General features: G+C 36.6%; 1 protein-coding gene across 1 annotated transcript; it reads right to left on the bottom strand.

The window, feature by feature from the left end:
- Positions 1 to 5,003: 5,003 nt before the first annotated feature.
- EIF5A2 (eukaryotic translation initiation factor 5A2) lies at positions 5,004 to 18,487 on the bottom strand. The gene is made up of 5 exons (XM_082839936.1): positions 18,472 to 18,487; positions 17,589 to 17,788; positions 16,941 to 17,045; positions 6,608 to 6,739; positions 5,004 to 6,019 (listed from the first exon to the last, which is right to left on the bottom strand). Exons 2-5 carry the CDS (start codon positions 17,751 to 17,753, stop codon positions 5,960 to 5,962), a joined length of 462 nt encoding a protein of 153 aa, XP_082696062.1. The 5' UTR covers positions 17,754 to 17,788; positions 18,472 to 18,487; the 3' UTR covers positions 5,004 to 5,959.
- Between the last annotated feature and the right edge of the window lie 7,935 nt (positions 18,488 to 26,422).

Raw genomic sequence — 26,422 nt, 5'->3', positions numbered from 1 at the left:
ACAACGAACTAGAGTGACAATAATTTAAGTGAAACACACACATAAACTGTGAACCAAAAAAGGCAGACACACTATCATTATTAGGTAGATAAACCTCCATTCTCCCAGTTAGGATCTTTGTTGCGAATCTGATAGCAAATGTGGTTGCCGAGCCTTTGGGGACCTCCTAAACACTGGAACACAAGTCATTGTGATGCCGGGTAGTACCCGTGGGTGGCGGCAAATTATTTTAAATGGACTCAGAAATAACTCTCAAACTGGAAAATGGATTGATAAAACCTTGTAGGTGGGTTCTTTTGAGCTGATACACATCCAGTGATTGTAACTGATCCTGCTGAATGTACTGTGGCAATGGATACTTTAAGCTCCCAGTGGAACACACACTTTAGACAAGCAGTAGGGTTTTTAAAGTGGCAATTCCATAGGACACCTCCTGTTTGGATAGAATGTTTAAATATGAGGTTGGGGTGGTGGGAAGAAGAAACTCAGACAGGCTGATACATAACATACAATTAGTCCCTTTTCACTCTTCTTTTACCCTTCTCATGCCTACTTCTGGGAAACAAGCTACTGGTATTTGCAAGTGGCAAAAAAGAGTGGGGCTGACGGGTGGAAGACTTTAATTTGGTGCTTCTCCCACTGCCCAATTATGCTTGCTGGATATGGAAGATTATGGGTAACAGTGATACTGATCATGGATACGAGGTGACAACTACACTGGAAGTCTTGGTATGGTCCACAAGTCAGGAAGTGACAGAGATGTTCTAGAATAGTACAGTGTGTAAAAGGAAGAAACTGCTGAGCCCCTGAGGATGAATCTGTCCAGATGGTGTTGATTAGATATGGTGAGGATTGGGAAAAGGGTGAAGAGTTTGCTTCAGGGACTCATCACACCATTCACATCGCTGTGGAAAGAGAACAGCAACTCTCGTAAAGAAGGAACACTTCAGATCCTGGGAGATCAGGGGTGGGGAAGGGACCACTAAACTCTCTTGCATTGTGTATCTCTGGAAGAATGCACAGAAAGAGGACGAAGATGGGAAGATGTATTTATTCTTGTACCTATAGAATTTTGAACCATGTATTTTATGTATTCTTAAAAACTATTAAAAATTTAAAGATTAAAAGAAGTGTACCTAAATCTGGAACTAAAATCTAGAAATTAACATTCCCAGCTGTAAAGCTAGGGTGCTGTATAGTAAGAACCTAAAATATAAAAAAAATAAAAATACAAGTTAGATTTTCTTTTAACAGTAATATACAAATTAATTTCTAGTATGAAAATGTTTCTAGGAATGTATATATACAAGAATAGTGTAAGCTGTTAAATTAACTTTATTTTTATTTAATATAACTGATGATGTTAACAGACAAATATATTTTAATGTAACAAAAATTATAATTGCTAAGTTTACCATCTATATTTTAAAGGATTTCACAATTATTTTAATATAGACAAAGGCTTAATATTTTAATTTTACCCATTTTTGAAATGTAAAATACATGATTATAATAATACCCATACTACATATCTTACAGTTTTAAAGTTTTAGCTAAAACATATAAGTCTCTGCAGGTAAAAGCATAAGTTCTCTTATACCTATGACAAATAAAATGTATCACCAATAAAGTGCCACTGGATTAGACAATGCCATTTCAACTATTTTCTTTTTGGAGAGGAGGACAAAAACAGTATAGAGCTAGTAATTTGCACTATACTTTGTAACAAGCACAAGAGTGCTTATTTATAGTAGATATTAACCACAATAAAGAATTCCTTTCAAGAATGGTCACAACTATGACTTATGACAAGCTGTATAGTCATCACTGAATAAAGTTTATATCCAGAGCTTTAAAAATGTGCAATCTTGAACTAAGATAAACTTAAGTCTACCAATATCAAGACACAGTTTTAGGGACTTTATATAAATAAAGCAATCTCTCTCAATTGTAAAATAGGTTTCGACCTGTTCTAAGGAGACAGAGATAGTGGTGGATGGTAAAGTTTGGCAAGTATGTTTTTAGAAGGTGAAAGCCTGATATGCATTGCTATAAGATGCATCTTTCATGAAAGGAAAACATGCTAATTAGATGTATACAGCACTTTTCAGGCACTTGACCTCACTTGGTATTTACCTTGATGTTCAGATGGTTATTTAATGAAAAAACATTATATAGAACTTCAAGTCATGTTCCCACAGAACATCTGTGTTCCGTAAGCTAAATCCAAATGTTCCCTGCTAAAATCAAATAATGCCATATACCCAATTCAGAGAAAAAAATTTAATAAAGTTAATAGATTGAATTTTCTCAATTTTAAGATTTTCCACAATAAATTTTTCTTAAGCTTTTGTTGCCTATTACTTGTCTGAATGGTAGAAAAAAAATAGGCTTGAAAACTATGAAGTACTTTGCTTAGATGATATCAGAAAATTTTAAACTGTTGACCAGTTCAATATAATATACTGTTTATGGAAATATGCTTATAGTTCACACTTTTTCTGCTTAAGAGCCATATTTTCTCATAATAAATTTGTTCCTAGTTCATATTACAGAATTCAATATGTAAACATTTTAGTGTACCCAAAAAAGTACTATGAATTTTTGTTCTGTTGTCCCTAAATATGTTTGAGAATCACATCAAAGTTTGGCTCTAAAACTATCTCTGGGTTCCAGGCCAAAGGAATGCTTTCAGATATATCATTAAGGGTAAGGGTCTAAGATAAGACTACCAAATTCTTTTCTAAAATGAAAAAAAATATGGCAAGATTCCAGTATAGATGTTACTAATGTTCTCATTTTTTTCTTGAATATTTACTATATGGTTTAAGTATGTTGATATTATAGATTTTTGTTTGTATGTATCACTCTATTATAATTTGGGAAAAATTTGCAATATACTTTCAGGCAGTTAGCTTTGAAATAATGAAACTTCAGCACTTAGCACAAAGAGCCCTGAGAACAATGCATTCAAATTACAGTTCAACTAGAAATTATCTAATTGAGAAACTTTAAAGTACAAAAACAAATTCTGGAAAAGCTGTAAATTAAAAAAAAAAAACAGTTACCAACATTTGAGGCACTACCAGACTACAGTACTTTTAAAGAGTTGGAATGACGTTGTAAAAAGAACAAACATACAAAGCTATGTGTGCACATGCACACTAATTGTGCTATAATGAAAAGTTGTGTCCCCAAATTTTATAGCCTAAACATTTTATTGCAGCATCTCCTATTAAAGATTTCATGCTCTGGCTGCAGGAGAGTTCTGATAAATGTTATAAAGCATTGGTACAGAATTTTGTACCATAAATGGAAACGTATTCAAGAGCTTGGTTAGCAATAATTTCAAGTGACTGACAGCCCTTGGAGGGGAGCATAAAAGAAACATCATAATTATGTTTATGATGCAAATGCTAAGTCAAAGTAGCAATAATTTGATCTATTTCAGAGGGTATACAACTTTGTAGCAAATAAGGTAAAACAAAATCTTCACAGTAGAAATAAAATATGTTGTTCTAGAAAGAAACAAATATTCCACTTGTTACTATAATATTGTATATAAATTGGTGAAATGCCTACAGACAAAAATGTATCACTGTATAATCTATCAATGTGACAGTCTACATTCTATATATGGTAACTTTGACATTTAACACATTTGCTACAAAAAAGTACAACAAATACTAGGAATCAACTTTTAACATTTCTGATGTCAAAAAAGAATGAAGTCACTTCTGTTCTGTTAAAAAATATGTTTCCTGATTCCTTTTAATACAATTTATAAAGCTTTTCTAAATGAAATATATTGTTCTAGAGAAACATGTACTGACTTATGTGAAAATAAACAGTCCCATATCTTTAAAATCTATACTTATAATTAATTATATGACAGAAGAGTATTTATACTCATTATAGTAATTAAAATGAAATATTTAAGCATAAATAGCTTTTGCCATTCAAGATATGAAGGTACAGATGCATTATTATAATTTATATACACTTACCTCACAATTGAAAATATATTTATGTGAAGTTTGACAAATTATGAAGAACAAGGGCATGCCAATCCAGAATTAATACTAAACCAGAACATCAGTGTGGTTAACTGGGGTCATATGAATGACCAGCAAGTAACACAGACTGATAACTTTTTGGAGCTCCTGTGGGTAACAATGCCAACCAGTCCCAAGTAAGATACATATTACAGAGTACTAAAAAACTAGAGCAGTATGTAGTAGATACTTAAATGGAATACTGGAAAGAATTTAGTCTAGTTACTAACTGTGCTTTGGATGGGAAAAACTAAAATGTTATACTAAAAATGATTAACTACAACCTCAATATTTCTTGTGCTTTAGAATTCCTCTTGCATTTCCTTAAAGTATCTTGCTTCTTCTCCAAATGGGTTTGCTGAGGCCAATACAAGATTTAAAAGTGTGTGCAAACTAAGTAACTAAAACTTTGGGATCTTCTGTTCCTAATGCTATTTCCAGTCACTGAGTAGACCAGTTACAGCATCATACATATTTTCCTCTAGATGATAGGTACAAAGGCCTTTTAGAAGTCAAAGTATGATGGGAGAGGTCTCATAATGAGTCTTAGAGAATGAAGTTATTACTGAAATGGTGATTTTGTTCTAAGTTTCACTGCAATATAATGACTGGTATTGAGTCAAAGGTCCTCACAAACCCTTTGACAATGCCTAGAATTCTGGAAATATAGATATATGATCCAAAAGACTAAACAGAAATGTAGCAGAATCACCTAAAATACTTTTAAAAATAATTGTTTATAGAATTCTTTCCTAGATATATTTCACACCAGTAACTGAATTAAGTCACATGACAATCAGTTAAAATACATATACTTCTTAAGTTAAATAATAATTATCACATAAAGTGACTTTTCTTCTATGATTCACTTTCATGTTAGAAAAAACATACATAAATTTAACAAATGTTCCAAATCAATTTAAAGTAAGAATTTCCAGTTTTGTCTAACAAATATTTTGATGTCAAAAAAGTCTACTTAAAAATGGCTGAAAAGGAGTGACCACTAAAAATACCAACATTTATTCAACATAATTGATAAAAAGTGCTGCATAGTATCCTGTAAAGCAGGTCACTCCCTTTAATAAAGAGAGAAAACAAGAGTTAAAGGCAAAAACACAAATGGAAACTTCCTATTTTTATGTTGAATACAAAGGCCACAGATAAAAACCTATAGCTTTAACCAACATCCTTTGCCACTGTCCTTTGTGTCTTCCTTACAATATGACTTGCTAACAATCACAAAACAGTTTAATGCCTCTGTCAACCACAAGAAAGTACTAAAATCCCCATAATATAGGTTATATTAAGTCTACCAGCAATTTGGCAAAGAACAGAATGACTGAGGTAATACAGGTGGGCTGCACATGGTTACTAAGATAACTGGCACTCTTTGATAACATGATTTTTGTTTAAGGATCTGTACTTGCCACACCCATGCTGAAACTCTGACAATTCCAATCCATAATCTACTTATTCTATGATATTAAGTTCGAAATTAATGCAGAGCAATTCAACTTAAATGTGGTGCTTCAATACCACTAGATGCTACATTGTTTGATTTAAAACCCTGGTTTATTTATCATTTAACTAAAATTTAGGAACGATTTGCTCAGACAAATCACATCTGCTGAAGCTATCTTGTCTGTTTCTTAGACTTACATACTGAAAACCACAGGAAAGTTATAGGAAAGACACCTACAAAATTTAAAAAAAAGAATTATACATCTTGATCATTTTTTTAAATTACGAATTGCCTGCAAAACTAACTCAGCACAATTTCAAAACAATTAAAAAAGAAATGAGGTTGCTTATGAACGCCATAGCTTTGGTGACAACTTAGAACCAAACTTTAGATCTGCAGTTGATCCAGACCTAAACATTTTGCTCATGCCTGATGTTCCCATTTATTTGCAGGGCTTTATGGCTACAGCACATTCTTCACTCATTGCACACATGACAGACACCTAGAAGGAAAAAAATGCAGGCAAAAATGTATTCAAAAGGCAATACATATATAAGATATAGTTAATTCATCATACATTGGATATTTGTGGATATTTTATACATATTGATTTTGTAAAGAGGTATTCCAAGATCAAATAATCTACTTTTTTTTACAGTTTTCTAAAGCTAAATTTCTCAAATTGTGGTTTTTAAGAAAACTTCCAGGGAACAGGAGAATAAGAACTATAAATGTTTCAATACTTATTAGACGTTATACTTCTGAGAGTTACAACAAGATAAAGTAAGCCACCTTCACTCTTTAGTATTCCCATAACATCCTTTCTCATCCTTAAGAATAGTTCAGGCTGATCTTCAAAACAAATTTGGGATTGACAGTGTCTATGTAGTAAAAAATGAACTTTGATACTTTCTTTGGTAATGGCCATGGTAAAAGGTATCATGGGAAAACTGCCTAGTTCTAGAGATCATTTTCAACATTTCAGCAGTATTTAAAAGCTGTATTTCACATATAGTATTTTATGCTAACTAGTTTAGGTCAAAGTTTTTATAAAATGATTTAAGAAAACAATCTCTCCATAAGTCTTTACCTGTACATCTTCACCTGCATTATATTTTCCTTCTATTTCTTTGCCTAGTTCACCTTCTGGCAGCTTAAGATCCTCACGAACTTCACCAGTTTCTGTCAGCAGGGAAAGGTAACCATCCTGAATGCATATCAGCTATTGAAAGAAATTATATCATTTGCACTGATTAGATTACACCCACTCCTTTGTATTTTTTACATAAATTGCCAATTATATTAATTTTTGTCAGTACATAGTAATACATTAATACATTTTTGGTGCTTAAGAATGCTACACATACAAAAGCATAAAATAGGTACAGACAAAAAATATAAGTTCATTCCTTCCTGCACTCTCCCCTCCCACAAATCTCTAGGTTATTAAACAGTTTAGGCTTTTTTATAGAGTATCCTGAAGTTATGTACACAATATATAGTTGCTTTAAAAAATAAATGAGATATTATAAGTATTTTTCAGCAAGTTGTTTTCACTTAATATATCTTAGAAATCTTTCCGTTTTGGAAAATATGGACCTACCTTAGTCTCTCTAATCACTTCACAACTGCAAAGTTATACTGTAACTGATTTAACCATTTTTTGTATTAATGGGCATAAAAGTTATTTTCAGTTTTTCATGATTACAAACAATGTGTTTTATAATTTGATTATGAACAAACTGAAGTGGAAAATTTTTGGTCTCCAGCTCACTGCTAACAACACTAGATTTTTTAAAAAAGAAAAACATTAGCTTGTTGATGACATTAATGAAACAAAACCAGTCATCAACCTAACCTGCAAAAAAGTACAGTATTGATATCATTGAATTTCTTTCATTACAGGTATGAGGAAACAGCCAGGCCACATTAATTTATTCTAAAAGCATGTACACCATCAGTGTGCCTAGAATTTTAAGGTTTTTTTTTTAAATTGGGGTATTATTGCTTTACAATGTTGTGTTAGTTTCTACTACACAACGAAGTGGAGTTCCCTGTGCTATACAGCAGGTTCTCATTAGTTACCTATTTTATACATATTAGTTAGTGTATATATGTCAATCCCAATCTCCCAATTCATCCCACCTGCCCTTTCCCCACTTGGTGTCCATACATTTGTTCTCTATATCTGTGTCTCTATTTCTGTCTTGCAAACAGGTTCATCTGTACCATTTTTCTAGATTCCACGTATATGCGTTAATATATGATATTTAGTTTTCTCTTTCTGACTTATTTCACTCTGTATGACAGTCTCTAGGCCCATCCACATCTCTACAAATGACCCAATTTCGTTCCTTTCTGTGGCTGAGTAATATTCCATTGTATATATGTACCACATCTTCTTCATCCATTCGTCTGTCAATGGGCCTTTAGGTTGCTTCCATGACCTGGCTATTGTAAATAGGGCTGCAATGAACATTGGGGTGCATGTGTCTTTTTGAGTTATAGTTTTCTCTGGGTATATGCCCAGTAGTGGGATTGCTGGGTCATTCTATTTTTAGTTTTTTAAGGAACCTCCATACTGTTCTCCATAGTGGCTGTATCAATTTACACTCCCACCAACAGTGCAAGAGGGTTCCCCTTTCTCCACACCCTCTCCGGCATTTATTGTTTGTAGATTTTGTGATGATGGCCATTTTGACCGGTGTGAGGTGATACCTCACTGTAGTTTTGACTTGCTTTTCTCTAATAATTAGCAATGTTGAGCATCTTTTCATGTGCCTCTTGGCCATCTGTATGTCTTCTTTGGAGAAATGTCTATTTAGGTCTTCTGCCCATTTTTTGATTGCATTGTTTGTTTTTGTGATATTGAGCTACATGAGCTGTTTGTATATTTTGGAGATTAATCCTTTGTCTGTTGATTCGTTTGCAATTATTTTCTCCCATTCTGGGAGTGGTCTTTTTTTTTTTTTTTTCTGGGAGTTGTCTTTTTGTCTTGTTTATGGTTTCCTTTGCTGTGCAGAAGCTTTTAAGTTTCATTAGGTCCCATTTGTCTAACAGGTTTTATAAAAGGCAATCACCCAGCATACCAGATGCTACCATTGACATACACAAAAAGAGTTAAAGACATGGTCCCTGGTCCCCTTTAGTCCCCTATGACATAACACAGGCATACCACAGAGGTAGAGTTTCAAAGCTCTCCTCTATGGCACTACCAACTCTGGCAATGGCTTTCCACAGAAACCCCACCTACCACCGGAGATTTCAGTTTTTACACATGTTTACAATCTCAAAAACAAAAAACCATCCTACTGAGCCACCACAAACACTTTTAATTAATCTTTTGGTCACTCAAACATTTATGAGGTAGTTGGCAGAAAAGCGGGAAGCAAGGAGGTTGAGACAGAAGTGTAATTTTTAAACAATTAACCACAGGCTCATCTTTTTTTATTTCAGCTCTTTTAACAATTCCCTGAGGTAGAACTTGTCAATTTCAAGAGTTAAAGGTTCCCATTCCACTAGTGACTGAACCACATAAACCAAATAATAATACTGATATTTTGGTATTTATATGGTATTTTATTTTTTAAAGGGAATTAATAAAATAAGCCATGGGATGAAATATAAAGCATTTCAAATACAAAAAGATACAGACATATTATAAAACATCTAAAATATATATTTATAAATATTAAATATTAAAATAAATTGCTATAAGAAATAAAATTTCAAAAATAAGCTAAGCTACAGAAAAGTAAAATTAAATAATAAAAATGAATTATTTGATCTTAAATAAATTTAAAATTTTTCAGATATTGAGAAAAGTTGCAAAAATAATGCAATAAAATCCTTTATCTTTTACCTAGATTTACTCTTTGTTAACATTTAACCACATGTGCTGTTTTTCCCTCTCTGTATATATGGAATATATAAAATGCATACCATTACACATTCTTATTCTTTTCTTATTTTTGCTGAACCATTTGAGAGTAAGTTTCAAACATCATGACTCTTCAGCAATAATACTTCAGTGTGTTTTTCCCAAGAACAAGGACATATTCTTACATAGCTACAGTTTATTTTCCAAAATCAGGAAATGCAATATTGCTAACATATTATTCAATATATAGTCCATATTTAAATTTGCCAATTGTCCCAATATTGTCTTCGATAACAATTTTCCCTTTCAACTCCAGGATCATGCCTTGTATTTATTTGGCTGTCATGTCAGTTTAGTCTCTTAATTTGGAACAGTTCCCGACCCTTTGTGTTGCATGACATTGACATTTTTGACGAGCACAGGTTCACTGTATTATAGAATGTTGCTCAGTTTGAGTTTGTTTTCTAATGAGTCAGCTAGCGCATTTTTGGAAGGATTACTACATATATGATGTGTCCTCAGAGTATCACATCAAGAGGCAAATTATGTCACTATGTCCTATTACTGGTGATATTAACTTTGATCACCTGGCTAAGGTAGTATCTGCAAGATTTTTCCTCTCTCAAGGTATCACTTCCCCTTTTGTAATTTTCAATCTTGAAAAAAAAAGCTAATGGTGTCATTTTTTTGTTTCAAGCATATTTCTGTGCAACTTTTTCAATCTTCCCTCAAAGCCCTCTCTGACGCTGTAGAGCTGGAAGGAGAGGATGGTAAGAAAACAGTTATAAGTCAATTCTAAATATTTCCTTCTGATTCTTCACCTGTAAGCAATCTACTTATTTGATAACTTTGAGATGTTTATGAAAAAATTTTTTTTTGGTAGAGAGAGCAATCATTTTGCTAATAGCAAGCAAGGAGACAGGAGAGGGCAGAGTCAGAAAACTTGTAATAGAGGATTCAGGCATGCAGTGGTGTAGCAAGCTGCTGAATGACATTTGAAATTATACCATACACCCAAAATAGTAGTACCAGAATGTGGTTATCTGTCATTTCCTACTAAAAGAATCCAATGTATGGTGCTATTTCTCTCCATAGGGCTCCTGGGAAAATGGATAATTCCAGGTCCACAGTAGGAAGTATACAAGATCAGAAAGCATGGTGCTATTAAAGACCACTAGGTCCATATCAAAGGGATTCAGGAGCTAACCAGAATAAGGTCTGGAATAAAGAAAGAACAATTTGATAATCAATAATGATAATAACTACAATGGATTGAAACATAAATGTGTTTAAATGCTTGAGTTCATAGTGAAAAAAAAATTTCACTGGTCATCTTCAGTAGATGCCAGGAAACCAACTAATTTTGAAAACTGGTACTTAAAGGGAAAGAATCAAGTATTTATATTGGCTTTCCTATTATACACTGTACCACAGGGTAAACAAAAAAGCTGAAGGAAGCCTTCTCTTATAGAAGTGTTCTGGCTTTTAAAGAAAAAAAAAGTAACAGATGATTACTTTGTCTCCTTTAATAAATTAATGGATTAAGGCAATTATATATCTAATAACATCACAAAAAAAAAACCCATCAGGGGCTTCCCTCATGGCGCAGTGGTTAAGAATCTGCCTGCCAGTGCAGGGGACATGGGTTTGAGCCCTGGTCCAGGAAGGTCTCACATGCTGCAGAGCAACTAAGCCCTCGTGCCACAACCACTGAGCCTGCGCTCTACAGCCCACAAGCCACAACTACTGAGCCCACGTGCCACAACTACTGATGCCCGTGCGCCTAGAGCCTGTGCTCTGCAACAAGAGCAGCCACAACAAGAAGCCTGCGCACAGCAACGCAGAGTAGCCTCCACTCACCACAACTAGAGAAAGCCCACACACAGCAACGAAGACTCAATGCAGCCAAAAATAAATTTAAAAAAATTAAAAAAAAAAAAAAGAAACCATCAGACTCATTTACTTGATGGTTGCACAGAATATCACCTATGGATTAATTTTTGTTAAAGAAAAGAAGAAGAAAATAAAAATCTAAACTGGATCTGATCAAGTCTGTACATCTAATTATCAATTTTCAGGAAATATGTGGGACAAAGGAAATGCAATTAGCAAAATACAGACTGTGTGAAAGTCTACAGAACAACTTATCTAGTTTCTTCATCAAAAATGGAGGGAAAGAGAGAGAGAGAGAAGGAGAAAGAAGGGAGGAAAGAGAGGGAAGAGAGGCTCAAATGCATGTCTGAGAGAGGAGAACCTATAAAGTAGATTTAAGAGATACCTCAACCAATTTCAATGCGTGGACTTTTATTTAGGTCCTGATTTAGAAAAACTGTAAAACAAAAACAGTAACTATCACATCTGAAAAAGCAAAACGAAAACAAAGACAATTAGGAAAATGTAGATATTGATTGGATATTTGAAGATATTAAGGAATTACTAATTTGGGGGGTGCCACAGTATGCTGTTTTTTACAGCCCATACCTTTTAAAAATGCGCAGCAAAATATTTGCAGATGAAATGATAAATGATATAATATCTGGGATTAGCATCAAAATAACCAAGAGGTAGAGGGTACAGGAAATAAAAATAGATGGTGGGGTACAGATGAAACAAGGTTGGTTATGTACTGATAATTGTGGAAGGTGGATGATGGGTACGTGAGGTTCATCAGATTTTGAAAATGTTCACAATAAAAAGTAAAAAAGAAAAATGCTATGGTGTATCAGAATTCTAGAAAGAGCACTGTAACCACTAAATAGTTGGGGGTACAGGGAGCTGAGGAAGCAAAGCATGAACTGAAAGGAAGGATATGGGGAGAGTAAGTGACTGCAGATTCTATCCATGATGTGGTCTGGTAAGAAAGAACATGAAAAAGGAGAATTATGAGGGAACTTTTTTGCTTGTATTTGTATTATTGGTATACAACAGAAGAAGGCTGGAGAAGGAATAGCATCATTACAGGTGGCTTAGCCCTAATTTCTGAATTTAATTTTATTTCTCAATCTATTTCAAAACAGTCAGACTTTTAGGTAAGACCTCCTCCTTTCTCCTTCTTCCTTTTCCTCTTCCCGCAGCACTCTCAAACTACTTCTTTAGAGCTGCTGGTCCCTGGGGGGAACTGAATGTTTGATCATTGTTATCAGACAACACAAGGAAATAACACTATCATCAACTAGAGTGTTATCTGACACACCAAGCCATAAAGTTGGGTATGCACAGCAGCACTCCATCATTAAGTAGAAGCTGCATATGTGAGATCAACTTGAGCAGCTCCTGAAAGCACCAACAAGTTGTATGAGACTTGGAAGCACCTTCTTCTGCAACATCCACAATTTCTCCCTCAACTTGTACCGATGACTTTGTGGGGAGCTCCCTATTACCACCTGACTGAAAAACAAAATTCAGAATGGTTTCTAGATGGTTATGCGTAGTCTGATGAAACTATTCAGAGGTGGCCCTGAAAGACAGTGGGGATGAGAACTTCATGTACTGGACTTGAAAGAAGAGAGAACCAAAGGTTTGGATTTACACTGATTATGGGCAAGGGCTAAGAGTATGGATGGAAGGTCAACAAAACTGAAAGAAAAAGATGGGAAAATTGCTGACAATAAGGTCTGGGAAAGTGGTACGCGGAGGGTCCTCTCCAAATAGTTAGAGAATGTGTCCATATAAATGCTTACCAAGGGGACATGCTACCGAGGAGGCAGACAATTAGGTGACAAGATGATTCTACCTGTGAATGTCATTCAGCTTCTTTTTGTAGTCTTCCCAGTCCTTGTTCAATTGGCTCACGAACAATTGGCCACAGTGGCATGGGCTCAATGACACCGGTTTTCTCTCACCAAGGCTGATCTGACTACGGCCACTGCTGGTACCTCATAGCAGAGACCAATACAGAGTCCCTGATATGGCACCATTTCCCCGGGGGAAGAGCCAGCTACCTGGTAACATTGTACTCCCTCCATCATGGAAGAGGCAGCAGTTTGTGCTCACTGTAATAGATCCTTACTCCACATATAAACTTGCCTTTGCTGCCTGCAGTGCTTCTGCTAAAATCTCATGTGTGGATTTGTAAACTGTCACATTACTGTCAGTACCTCACATAGTATCATTTCTGGCTAAAAAATTCATTTAACAGGCAAAATAAAAAGACAACAGGACAATGCTCAGAGAATTCACTGGTGGTCCATGTCCTCCATCATTCTAAGACAGTTTGCCTGTGTGCATTTGCCTATTGAAGACTCATCTTTGCCTCCTGCTGAATGACACACTCTGGGCCTGGGTGCTATTTTACAGGTTAAATATATTCCAGTATATGGTGCTATTTCTCCCATAGGTAGAATACACAGGTCTAGGAACCAAAGGTAGGAGACTCTTCTCACTATTACCCTTAATGATACTGTAGCAAAATATCTGTTTCTTGTCCCTGCAGTACTGGGATCTGCTGGTTTAGAGGTTTTCTACTCCAAAGAAAGACTGCTTTTACCAGGGAACACAAAGATTCCACAGAACAGGTATAAATTATAAAAAGACTTTAGGCACAAGGAGTTCATAGCATCATTATTTTCTTTGTTGTTCTATTTTAGTTGCAACAACAAAATTCAACTCCATATCCAAAAGACATACCACTTATTCGAAGAATATACTAGGATTTAATATTCACAGTTTTGGCAATTCATCAATAATCCAAAGATGCACCATATACACTTTAACATGTCCTGTAGTGATTAGTTTTCCTTCTGAAAAGTGGTCTTTAAATGACAGGTTAAACTTTAGTAAATGCAGAAAAGGCATTCCACTTGTGGTGTAGTGCACAGGAACACAGAACTTTCTAAAGAAATATGACTCAAGTGCGTACCAGAGTTTGAACAAGTGTTTCTACATTTAAAAGTCTGGGGATTCCCAAAGGTGTCTGAGTGTATTTGTATTTTACACCATCAGTGAGCCCCAGATAACCATAACTACTTTTGGGAGAAGTGATGGAAATTAGCAATTCCAATCCAAGCTACATCTTGGAATGGAATTCAGGAGACAATTTTCCTTTCATTCTGAACTTACGTTAAAATATGTAAAATTAAAATTGTAAATATTGATACATTTCTTTTCCTAAACAAAGACTTACTTTTTAATTATTATAATGAACAGATATATATATTTCACTTTAGCTGACTGTCAAACTGGCACTTGAAATACTGAATTCAGCAAATACAAAGGACTACATGTAGCTAAATAATAAGTAGAAATTTAATCAAGGCACTTGGAAAGGTGAGTGAAGACCACCATAGGACAATAAATATAACTGGAAAGGCTCATGGAACTAATTTTTTTTAATGAACAGAAATAAGTATTCTATGGTGACTTGATAATGAAGGGATGTGATCACTGAGTGCTCACTCTGCAAGGCACTATTCTAAGAATTAACTAATTAAACCTCACAGTGATTCCATGAGGAGTTTATTATTCTTATCCTTATTTTATAAAGAAAGGCAGGTGAGAGATTAAATAACTTGCCAACCAAGGTCATGCAGTTAGTGCCAAAGCAAGGATCTGGACCCAGACTGTTAGGCTTGAGTCATTCTCTGATCCGCTCTGGAACACAGACTACATACCAAAGGCTGGGACTACGGCGAGGCAAGTGAGGCACTTGTCTTGGGTGCAAAATTTAAGGTGGCACGCGCACACACATACACACCCCCCTCAGTGATCAGGTTAATGTAATATTTTTAAAAATTAGAATTTATGCATAAATTCTATAATGAACAAAATATCAGACAGGATCAGGCCCCTGTGTGGCTTGGCATTGTTTCTGGTACTGTCTTTATTTAAAATTTTGTGCTTGAGGCAAGGGCCTCACTCATCTCATACCCCTCATCCTAGTCCAGGTCCTGCTTTATCTCAAAATAAAACCCAAACCAAAATTTTCCTTTATGTTAAATCTTGAGCTCCAATCAATGACTGGCTAATTTGATCACTGTAGTAGTCATCTGAACTACTTATACCATCTTTCTGAAACACTCAAGGGCAAAAGCTTTGTATATTGAATGAATGTTAATGAATATTGAATATTCAAAGCATTCACACGTTAAGGATGAAAACAGAAATCTATTTTTGGCAAAAGAAAATTCTATGCTTAGCTTTAGTTGGCTGTACTATCTTTACCTCATTGAGTAATCATGTATGCATTTAACAAATGTTTATTGAGCATCCACTATATGCCATGTCTAAATTAGGTGCTCCAAGAATAATGCAATGATTAAGTGAAGTTTTTATACAGAAAAAGGGGAAGCAGAAAAAAAAACTACTTTGAGGGAATTATGGAGTACATTTTCTCATTAATCTTCATATTATCCCTCCTTTGTAGATGAGATGACTGAGGCTCAGAGAGGTTGCGTAATTTGTCCAACATCACCCAGCTTGAAGGTGGCAGAACTAGATCAAAACTCAGATCTGCCTGACTTAAAAAAAATCTTGCTATTATTATACTAAGACAATTCAAATTTCTATGAAGACTTCAAAGCAACCTAGAAAACATTTGTAAGTGGGAAAATGAAAACATAAAACTGCTTACTAGATTAAAACTGTGCAAAAATATGTTTACATATGGACAAAAAGTAAAAGGAAATCATTGGATAATTGCAGTTAATGGTGACATTCTTTAAAAATTATACAACACAATATGAGGTATAGAAAGGAACAAGTTTAAATTGGGTAAAACGAATTCGAGTGTCACACTTGTATTTTTCACTATGTAAAATGAAAAGAGTTCTATATATAATATGCTTGATAAAGAAATTGCAGACTTTCAAGAAAGACTTTAGTTATGATTAATCTGAGCTCCCACATTCTATGAGGTCAGTGGTTTGGTTACCATCAATACTCCAAACAAGAAAACGCTATCATTAAACATGACTTATCCAAATGCATAATTGGAACTAAAACTTGCAGTTTATACCTATAATTTAACAAAAGGTCACAGCATGGTCACTGAATACAAATAAAACAATTACAAAGTTTTTGTATTTTCTTCACCATATTCAGTGACCATACACTTTATCCTTTGTATTTATGGCTTTCAACTTATTTCCCTATTTAAGAATACCAAATTCTGACACACATTCACCAATACACACAAATTTGGTTGGTGGAACATAAATTCCAACAATTTCTTGAGTCTTAGGTCTGGTAAGGGAAAAGAAATACCTGGAAAGTATTTACAACAAAGAGAAATAATTTACAACATGGAAAATAGTAATTTTACTAAACATTGGACTCACAATATGGAGTCACTTGATTTGAGAAATAATAAGTGTTCAGATTTTTTAAAATGCAAGAATGTTAAAAAGTGGCAAACTAGCAGTCATCCTAGATAAGGTACCAAGTGTTAAATAGCACTATTTCTCCAATTTCTAAAATAAGTGGTACTTAACAATTGGTTAGAAAAACCTACAAAACTACTTGTGGGTTTTATTAAATTACAATGGACAGTAGAAAGTATTTGCACCTTCAGGAAACAAGCAGCATTCTAAAGGAAATTAGTACTTACTTGATAATCATTTCTCTTAATATTTGGAACATCCATGTTGTGAGTAGAAGGGCAAATATCTTCATATTTTTTGCCCGTGAAAATATCAATTCCAACAAGGTGAACCTAACAGAGACGGGAGAACAGGAAACTGTTTAATCTTTGCCAAGATATCACTCATTACATACACAGACGCATAATACTAAAGCTGATTATGACAGATTCTTTCTCCTTCCAAGGTCATCTAATTTTACTTTCTTAAAAAAAAATGTAGTGGTCATACAACTGAGAAGCAGTGAACAACTAAACAGTATCATGACATATCAAGACCCAATATCATATAGTCTAGTAATTCAATCATAAGAGTGATTAAGAACAATGAATTTAGGTTCGTTAGAATGTTAGAACAGGTTTTCTCATTTGTAAACTGAATAGATTGTCTAAGTCACTAGGATTCAGGAAAGTTTCAGTTCCCAGTTAATGAAACATTATAAGGGCCCAAGAAGGAAATGTTACCTTTCAGTATTCAAATAGCTGATCACCCAGTAATTGTGGGAAGAAAAAAAAAAAGTGTCATTATACACTTATAACTACAGAAACCTCATGTTCTGTAATGGAATACAAATGATCAAAATCCCAACACCAAGAAAGACCTGGAAGGGCATTTACCTTCGCATGACCGTGCTTTCCAGTTTTGGAAGTTGACATCTCCACTATTTTGCATGGTCGTCCTTTGAGCACCACGAAGCCGTTTTTGCGCAGGGCCGAACACTGCATAGGGTAAGTGCTGGAAGCCCCAGCATCTCCAGTAGTGAAATCAATTTCGTCCGCCATGGTGGGCTGGGGAGATGGTTGCTTTTCTGAGGGTACTATGCAAAAAGTTTGTTTGCTTTTTAACAACTGGTATGCAGGCAGGGAAACGCCTCATTTCGGAGAGGTTACGAGCCACGCATCATGGATCTATTATTTTTGCATTTATAGAACACCCACCCAGAATAGTGGGGACTTTCTAACTCCGGCCTTACAAACTTTTCCATCCTTCGGTGGGGAGGTGGGAGGGAAGTCGCAGAAGAGCTCGTTGAGGGGGGGGGAATACCCGCCCAGGGCGCTCACCCGCGCTGGGGGCAGCAAATCCCGGCCCCACCGTCCCACTGCAGGAGGAGCCGGTGACTTTCCCGCACCGCGCCGCGCCTCCCGGCCCTCCGCCGCCGCCCGGATGCTCACTGCGGGGGGCCCAGCCCAGGCCTCATGTCCCCACGAAGGATGGAGATAACAGGACCTGGCCAGCAGCACCTGGCCCTCGGGCAGCGGGAGAGCACTTCTCCCCCCAGCCCGCAGCGCCGTCACTTCGACCTCTCAGACGCCCCCTGTCCTGCCGGCATCCCCGGCCCGGCCCGGCGCCTCACGGGCCTGAGCCTTGGCGGGTCCCGCGCTCGCCTCGGTCCCCCTTCCATCCTTCCTCCTCTCCACGGTCGGGGCTCGGCTCCGGCCGCCTTCCCCGGCCCTGCCTCGCTCCGGTCGCAGCCCCACCACCTTTTCCCAGAGTCTTCACCTTTCAGCAGGGAAAGAGCGCCTTTCGCCTGCGTAACCGCGCCAGTCTCCCACAGCTGCGGCGGCGGCAGCGGTGGCGACCTCGGCAGTTCCAAGACACGGGGCGGGGCCGCCACACTTCCCACACCCCGGCCTCCCCGCCCTTTCCCGCCCCCACATCAGCCCTACTTCCGGGATAGGTCCCGGCGCGTCATAGGCACCGCCCTCTCGCGCTACCATTGGCTACAAGGTTCCCGAGGCCCCTCCCAGTCACGTGAAGAGCGCCCTGGCAACCCCACGTGCTGCGGATTAGTGCACTTCCGGTGTGAAGAGCACTTTCTGGAGTTCAGTTGCTGAGGGTAAACTAGCCGGCAAGGAAACTTGCTCCCTCAAACTTTTAGGTTCGTTACGTTCGGGTCCCAGTCGAAGTTAATGGGAACCAAGCCACGCACTCGGTGGCCCTTGACGTCAGGTGCGTGGCGGTTGTCATGTGACGGCTGCCAGAACTCGCGACACATGGGCCTTCAACGGTTGTGCCTCGTGACTGTGGAGGGAACTTTGTGTTCCAACTTCTGGCCCAACTTGCAGCCATACTTGGCGTTGAAAACCATGCTTGTTCCTCGAGGAAGAGCGCGAGTGCAGTATTTTATTACGTGGCTCCCGCTGTGGGTTTTGCGGGGGACCCTAGCCACCCATGATGAGATTCCAGCAGCCACTGCTGCTGCCGCTCCGCCAGGATCCACCGCGCTCCCAGGGGTGGGAACTCCTGAGACGTCCACGACCTAAAAAGCAGCAGTGAAATGACCTAACTCACTCTTCACATCAGAGGCTGTTATGGAGCTTTGGAGGCGAATGGGTGTCTGACACCTACTGCATTGTCCAGACGAAAGATGTTCTGCCAGACGCAGCTCTTCCTTCCTCCTGGCATTGGCATTCCTTTGAGTTTGAGGTATGTCCGTACCTCATTAGACCAGTTGGGTTGTCTTGGAATCAATGTGGAGCCAATAGCGACTTGAATAGGATCAGGATCGAGATTCTTAGAAAGAGATGCGTTCTCCTTTTCTCAGTGGTTTCACAACCCACCACATTCCCCTACCTTGGAGAGGTGACCTTTACCCCAGTTTATGTGGCCCTGTGACTTTGTATTGCTGTCTCATGAAAAATCCCATTTCTCACTTTCCTATGTGGCTCTAAGTTTTTTCACAGGTATTTCACACATGTTGTCTAATCTAACCTTTACAATAAGTAAGTGAACTCTCTAAACTGAGCTCAGCCTTTACCTAATATGTGAAAGAGCCAGATTAGAACCCTGGTTCATGAGTCCACTCTGCTTTTCCTTACACCACCTAACCTTTCCCTATTATTATTAGGACAGTTACAAATATTTAAAGAGTATTTATGTAAGCAGGTAGTGCATTATTCCTTTAATTTTGACTGTTACTCCTTTTTTAACTTCAAATTTACTAAGTTATAACTTATACAAAGTGGAATTTACCCTTTTTAGTTCTATGAGTTTTGAAAAACATAGGCAGCTAAGTAACTACCACTATAATCCTATAAACAAGATATAGGATATTTCCCTCATTTCAGAAGTTTCTTTGTGCCTCTTTGTAGTCAGTCCCCTCCCGCCACACCCAGCCCCTGGCAACCATTAGCAACTACTCTTTAGTCTACATTTTCAGTTGTGGAAAAAGGCAGAGAAAAGTTGAGTAATTTGCCCCAAATTACACAGCTAGCGAGTCAGAGAGCCAGGATTGAACTCTAAGGCAGTTTGGCTCCACAATCACTGCTACCACCGTATACTACCACTTGCTGCCTATATACCACCATATATTGCATTCACACAAGATTTGGATTTGGTCGAATGATCCAGCGTCATTCATTCAATATAGCTGATTCTAGTAAAGTTGCTGGAACATTGAATTAGCAAATACTGAACTATTGCTACTAGAGGAAGTACATAGTACGTTCCTGTGAGCATGACAACGTTTTGGTCAGCTAATATATAATCTTGCTTTATGTGTGTTTCTGTTTGAAGACACTTTATTTAATATATATTGGTTCATTAACATTTAACTCGCAGCCAACAGCACTGTAATTCATACCGAAAGGAAGCTTATCTAACACATATTTGTTCTTTGTAAGACACATCACAGCCTTCACGTGCTTAGAAACACTAGACAGCACTTCAGTACTATGCTTGGGGACCATTTTATATAGCCAAGTCATCAACAGAAGTCACAAAAATGTGAAAAGTGGCACTAATAGACTGTGAAAAGAGCACTTGTTTACAGTTTGATAGCTCAAACAAGAAGGCAGAGCATTGCCTTGTTTGACCTGGCTAGGAAAATGTGTATTGGATGACTCAAATCTTCTGCTATTCTGTGAATGTCCACAAATGACCACGAAAGCACAGTGAGTATTGATTTTGGGGTTACAAGTAAATTTTAGTGACTAGGCATATTCACAAATATGGAATCCATGAAAAATGAGGATTGACTTTTTATCTTAGCGCTCTCAGCACTGGAATTACTCTGTGGACCAAGATAGCCCCTTGTTCATTAGATGCTTGCCGACCAGTGCAGGATACCATCTTGCAATTTTAACAGATAGAATACTGCTAAAGAAATAACTACAGGGTGCTGGAATAAAGGGCTTGGTCGTCCTCATCTGGTCTAGGTATTGTCCAATTGAAGTATAATGCAAGCAACATGTAATTTTGAGTTTTATTGTAGCCACATAAAAAAGTATAAAAGATGAAATTAATTTCAATAATATATTTTATTTAAGCCAATACATTCAAAATATTATTTCACATATCACCAATATAAAAATTATTAATAAGATAATTTTACATTTCTTATACTAAGCCTTCAAAATCTGCTATAGATTACATCTCAATTAAGACTAGCCATATTCAAGTGCACAATAGCTATGTGTGACTTGTGGCTACCATATCGAACATCACAGGTCTAGAAGATTTAAAGATTACTTCTCTGGGGGTGATATCTTAATTTGAGATCTGAAAAATAAGTGAAAGCAATGAGGAGGAGTTTGGAAATGTCATTTTAGGCAAAAGGATTGGGAGTACAAAGGCCTATAGGTGTCAGAATTGTGGCATCATCCTGGACTGCATGTGGTTTAGTGTGACTGGTGTGTACTCTAAAAAGAAATGGGTGAATTTGGATTTTCTCCCAAAGGCAATAGAGAAACAGTGAAATGGTACATAAGAAAATGACAAGAACATATTTTTTATTTAGAAAGACCATTCTGGTTGTGATAAGGAGAATTTTTAAGGGGGAGAAAATATTGGAAATATGAAACCAATTAGGAAGAAATAGTTAATGTTGGTGAACAAAGGTGGTGGCTATGAGAATATAGAGAAGACAGATTCAAGAGGATTGTAAGAGAAAATGGAAAGAATGTCATAATTAATTGAATGTTGAGGGTCAAAAGGGAAGGGAGACACAGGATGTGAAGAAGAGGAAAGAGTCAAATTAAAAACTGGAAAGATGGTGGCACCATTTGTTGAGATAGAAAATATAAGAGAAAAAACAAGTTTCCAGGGAAAATTGAGTTCACTTTTAGGTAGATCAAGTTTAAGGTTCCTGTGGGAGAGAGTTATATGTTAAATAGAGATGGACGTATGTGAATCATCAGTATATAGATGGTGATTAATGCTAAAGCAAGAGACTCACAGCTTTAAGGACACAGACTGAAAGTGAAGGGATGGAGAAAGATATTCCATGAAAATGGAAACCAAAATAAATCTGGGGTAGCTGTACTTAGACAAAATAGACTTTAAGACGAAGACTGTAATAAGAGGAAACGAAAGTCATATAAGGATATCAGAGTCAATCCCAGAAAATGGATTAACGTTGGTAAATATTTATGCACCCAGCATGGGAGCACCTAAATATATAAGACAAATATTAACAGACCTAAAGGGAGAAGTAGACAGCAATACAATAATAGTAGGGGACTTCAATATCCCACTTTCACAGTGGATAGATGCTCCAGACAGAAAACAAATAAGGAAACATTGGACTAAAACTACACGTTTGGGGCTTCCCTGGTGGCGCAGTGGTTGAGACTCTGCCTGTCGATGCAGGGGACACAGGTTCGTGACCCGGTCCAGGAGGATCCCACATGCCGCGGAGCGGCTGGGCCCGTGGGCCATGGCAGCTGAGCCTGCGCATCCAGAGCCTGTGCTCCACAACGGGAGAGGCCACAACAGTGAGAGGCCCATGTACCACAAAAAAAACAAAACAAAAACAAAAAAAACTACACGTTTGACCCGATGGACTTAACAGTTACAAAACATTCCACCTGATAGCAGCAGAAAACACATTCTTCTCAAGAACACGTGGACCATTCCTCAGGATGGATAAACATATCCATCAAAGGCCACAAAACAAATCTTAATAAATTTAAAATTGAAATTATATCAAGCAACATTTCCAACCACAGTGGTATGAAACTAGAAATCAATTGCAGTAAAACTGGAAAATTCACAAGTATGTGGAGATTAAACATGCTACTGAACAACCAATGGATCACAGAAGAAATCGAAAGAAAAATAACAAATATCTTGAGGCAAATGAAAATGGAAACACAACATACCCAAACTTATGTCATGCCACAAGTGTAGTCCTAGGAAGGAAGTTATACTGATAAGTGCCTTAATTAAGAAGAAAAGAAGATCCCAAGTAAACAGCCTAAGTTTACACCTCAAGAATCCAGAAAAAAACCCCTAAAGTTACTAGAGGGAGGAAATAACAAAGATTAGAGCAGAAATAAATGAAACAGAGGGTAGAAGGACAATAGAAAAGGTCAGTGAAAATAAGCAGGTTTTTTAAAGAAGATGAACAATATAGAGAAAGCTTTAGCTACGCTTACCAAGAAAAAGAGAGATAAAACTCAAAATTATAAACAAAAGAGCAGACATTACAACTGATACCACAGAAATACAAAGGATCATGAGAGACTACTATGAACAGTTGTATGCCAACAAATTGGGCAACCTAGAAAAAATGGATGAATTACTGGAAACATACAACCTACCAAGACTGAATCATGAAAAATAGAAAATCTGAACAGATCAATTACTAGTAAGGAGATTAAATCAGTAATCAAAACCTCCCAACAAAGAAAAGTCCAGAACCAGATGGCTCCACTGGTGAAGTATACCAAATATTTAAGAAGAATTAATACCAATTCTTCATAAACTTTCCCAACATATTGAAGAGGAGGGATCACATCTAGACTCATTTTATGAGGCCTGCATTACTCTGATAACCAAAACCAGACAAGGACACTACAAGAAAGGAAAATAACATAGTGCAAAAATCCTCCACAAAAATATTAGCAAGATGAATTCAGTACATTAGAAAGATCTATTCCAGGGGTGCAAGGATGGTTCAACATCTGCAAATCAATCTATGTGATACATCACATTAACAAAATGAAAGATAAAAATCATGTGATCATCTCAATAGGCACAGAGAAAGCATTTGACAAAATTCAACATCATGATAAAAACTCTCAACCAACTGTTTATAGTGGGAATGTACCTCAATATAATAAAGGCCACATATGACAAACCCACAGTTAACATTATACTCAATGGTAAAAAGCTACAAGCTTTTCCTCTAAGATCAGGAACGAGACAAGGATGCCCACTCTTGCTACTTTTATTTGACATAGTACTGGAAGTTCTAACCAGAGAAATTAGGCAAGAAATAGAAATAAAAGACATTCAAATTGAAAAGGAAGAAGTAAAATTGTCTCTATTTGCAGGTGGCATTATATTACTTGGAGAAAACCCTAAACTCCACCAAAAAAACTGTTAGAACTAGTAGACAAATTCAATAAAGTTGCAGGGTGCATATTCAAAAACAGTTGTGTTTCTACACTCTAACAATGGACTATCAAAAAGGGAAACTAAAACAACAATCTCCAAAGCAACCCAGTGTCTGTCAACAGGTGGTTGAATTGAGACAATAGGGCATTACACACACACACACACACACACACACACACACACACACACACACACACAGGAATATTACACAGCTATAAAAATGAAATACTGCTATTTGCAGCAATATGGATGGACCTAGAGAATATTAATGCTTATTGAAATAAGTCAGACAGAGGAAGACAAATACTGTATAATATCACTTGTATGTGGAATCTAAAAAAATAATGCAAATTAATGTATATGCAAAACAGAAACAAACTCACATATAGAAAACAAACTTGCGGTTATCAAAGTGGTGGGGAAGGGACAAATTTGGGGTATGGGATTAACAGATTAAAAACTACTGTACATAAAATAGATAAGCAGCAAGGATATACTATATAGCACAGGGAATTATACCCATTACCTGTAATAATCTATAATGGAGTATAATCTGCAAAAATACTGAATCTGTGCTGTACACCTGAAACTAACATAATATTGTAAATCAACTATACTTTAATAAAATAATAAAACAATCCCATTTATAATTGCATCAAAAAGAATAAAATTCTAAGGAATATATTTAACCAAGGAGGTGAAAGACATATACACGGAAAACTCTTAAGACTTCGAAATTGAAGAAGACACAGATAAAATATTTTCCATGCTCATGGATTGGAAGAATTAATATTGTTAAAATGTCCATACTACCCAAACCAATCTGCAGATTCAATACAGTTCCTGTTAAAATTCCAATGGCATTTTTCACATAAATAGAAAATCCTAAAATTTGTGTGGAAATATCCCAAATAGCCAAAATAATCTAAAGAAAGAAGAACAAAGCCAGAGACATCATGTTTCCTGATTTCAAACCATATTACAAAGCTATAGTAATCCAAACGGTATGGTATTGGTACAAAAACGTACACATAGATCAATGGACTAGAAAAGTAGCCCAGAAAATAACTCATGCTATATGGCCAATTAAGTTATGACAGAGGAGCCAGGAATGTACAATGGGGAAAGGATAGTCTCTTCAATAAATGATGTTGAAAAAACTGGATAGCCAGATGCAAAAGAATGGAATTAGACCCCTATCTTATACCATACACAAAAATCAACTCAAAATAGATTAAAGATGTGAACATAAGACCCAAACCCATAAAACTCCTAGAAGAAAACATAAGGGGTAAGCTTCTTGAAGTTGGTCTTGGCAATGATTGTTTTTGCATATTTCATCAAAAGCAAAAATAACAAAAGAAAAAATAAACAAGTAGGACTACATCAAACTAAAAAGCTTCTGGACAGCAAAGGAAACCATCAACAACATGAAAAGACAACCTGTGGGATGGAAGAAAATATGTATGCAAATTGTACATCTGATAAGGGGTTAGTATCCAAAATATATAAAGAATCCACACAATTCAATAGCAAAAAACCCAAACAATCTGATTTTAAAATAGGCAGAGGAACAGAATAGACAACGTGTGGGATGGAAAAAATATGTATGCAAATCATACATCTGTTAAGGGGTTAGTATGCAAAATATATAAAGAATCCACACAATTCCATGGCAAAACAAACAAACAAACTGATTTTAAAATAGGCAGAGGAACAGAATAGACACTTTTCCAAAGAAGACATACAGATGGCCCACAAGTACATAAAAAGGTTCTTAACATCACTGATCATCAGGGAAATGCAAGTCAGAATCACTAGAGTATCACCTCACACTTGTTAAAATGGCCATCATAAAAAAGACAAGAGATAACAAGTGTTAGCAGGATGTGGAGAAAAGGGAACATTTGTGCACAGTTTTGGGGAATGTAAAATGGTGCAGCTGCTGTGGAAAACATCATGGAGGTGCCACAAAAAATTAAAAATGGAACTACCATATGATCTAGTAATCCCACTTTTGTGGATATACCCAAAGGAAATGAAAACAGGATACTGAAAAGATATCTGCACTCCCATGTTCATTGCAGTATTATTCACATATTCAAGGTAT

Source organism: Leucopleurus acutus, assembly GCF_964270905.1.
Source record: "Leucopleurus acutus genome assembly, chromosome: 5".
Taxonomy (NCBI): domain Eukaryota; kingdom Metazoa; phylum Chordata; class Mammalia; order Artiodactyla; family Delphinidae; genus Leucopleurus; species Leucopleurus acutus.
This window is presented reverse-complemented; position numbering and strand designations above follow the sequence as displayed.

Bases quoted from the DNA above. Each gene is read 5' to 3' on its own strand.
- EIF5A2 (XM_082839936.1), bottom strand. From the start codon at position 17,753: ATGGCGGACGAAATTGATTTCACTACTGGAGATGCTGGGGCTTCCAGC. The intron at 17,046-17,588 runs GTAAATGCCCTT...CGTCTCTGTTAG, and splicing joins GAAAGCACGGTCATGCGAAG to GTTCACCTTGTTGGAATTGA. The intron at 6,740-16,940 runs GTAAGTACTAAT...TTCTTTCAATAG, and splicing joins TTAAGAGAAATGATTATCAA to CTGATATGCATTCAGGATGG.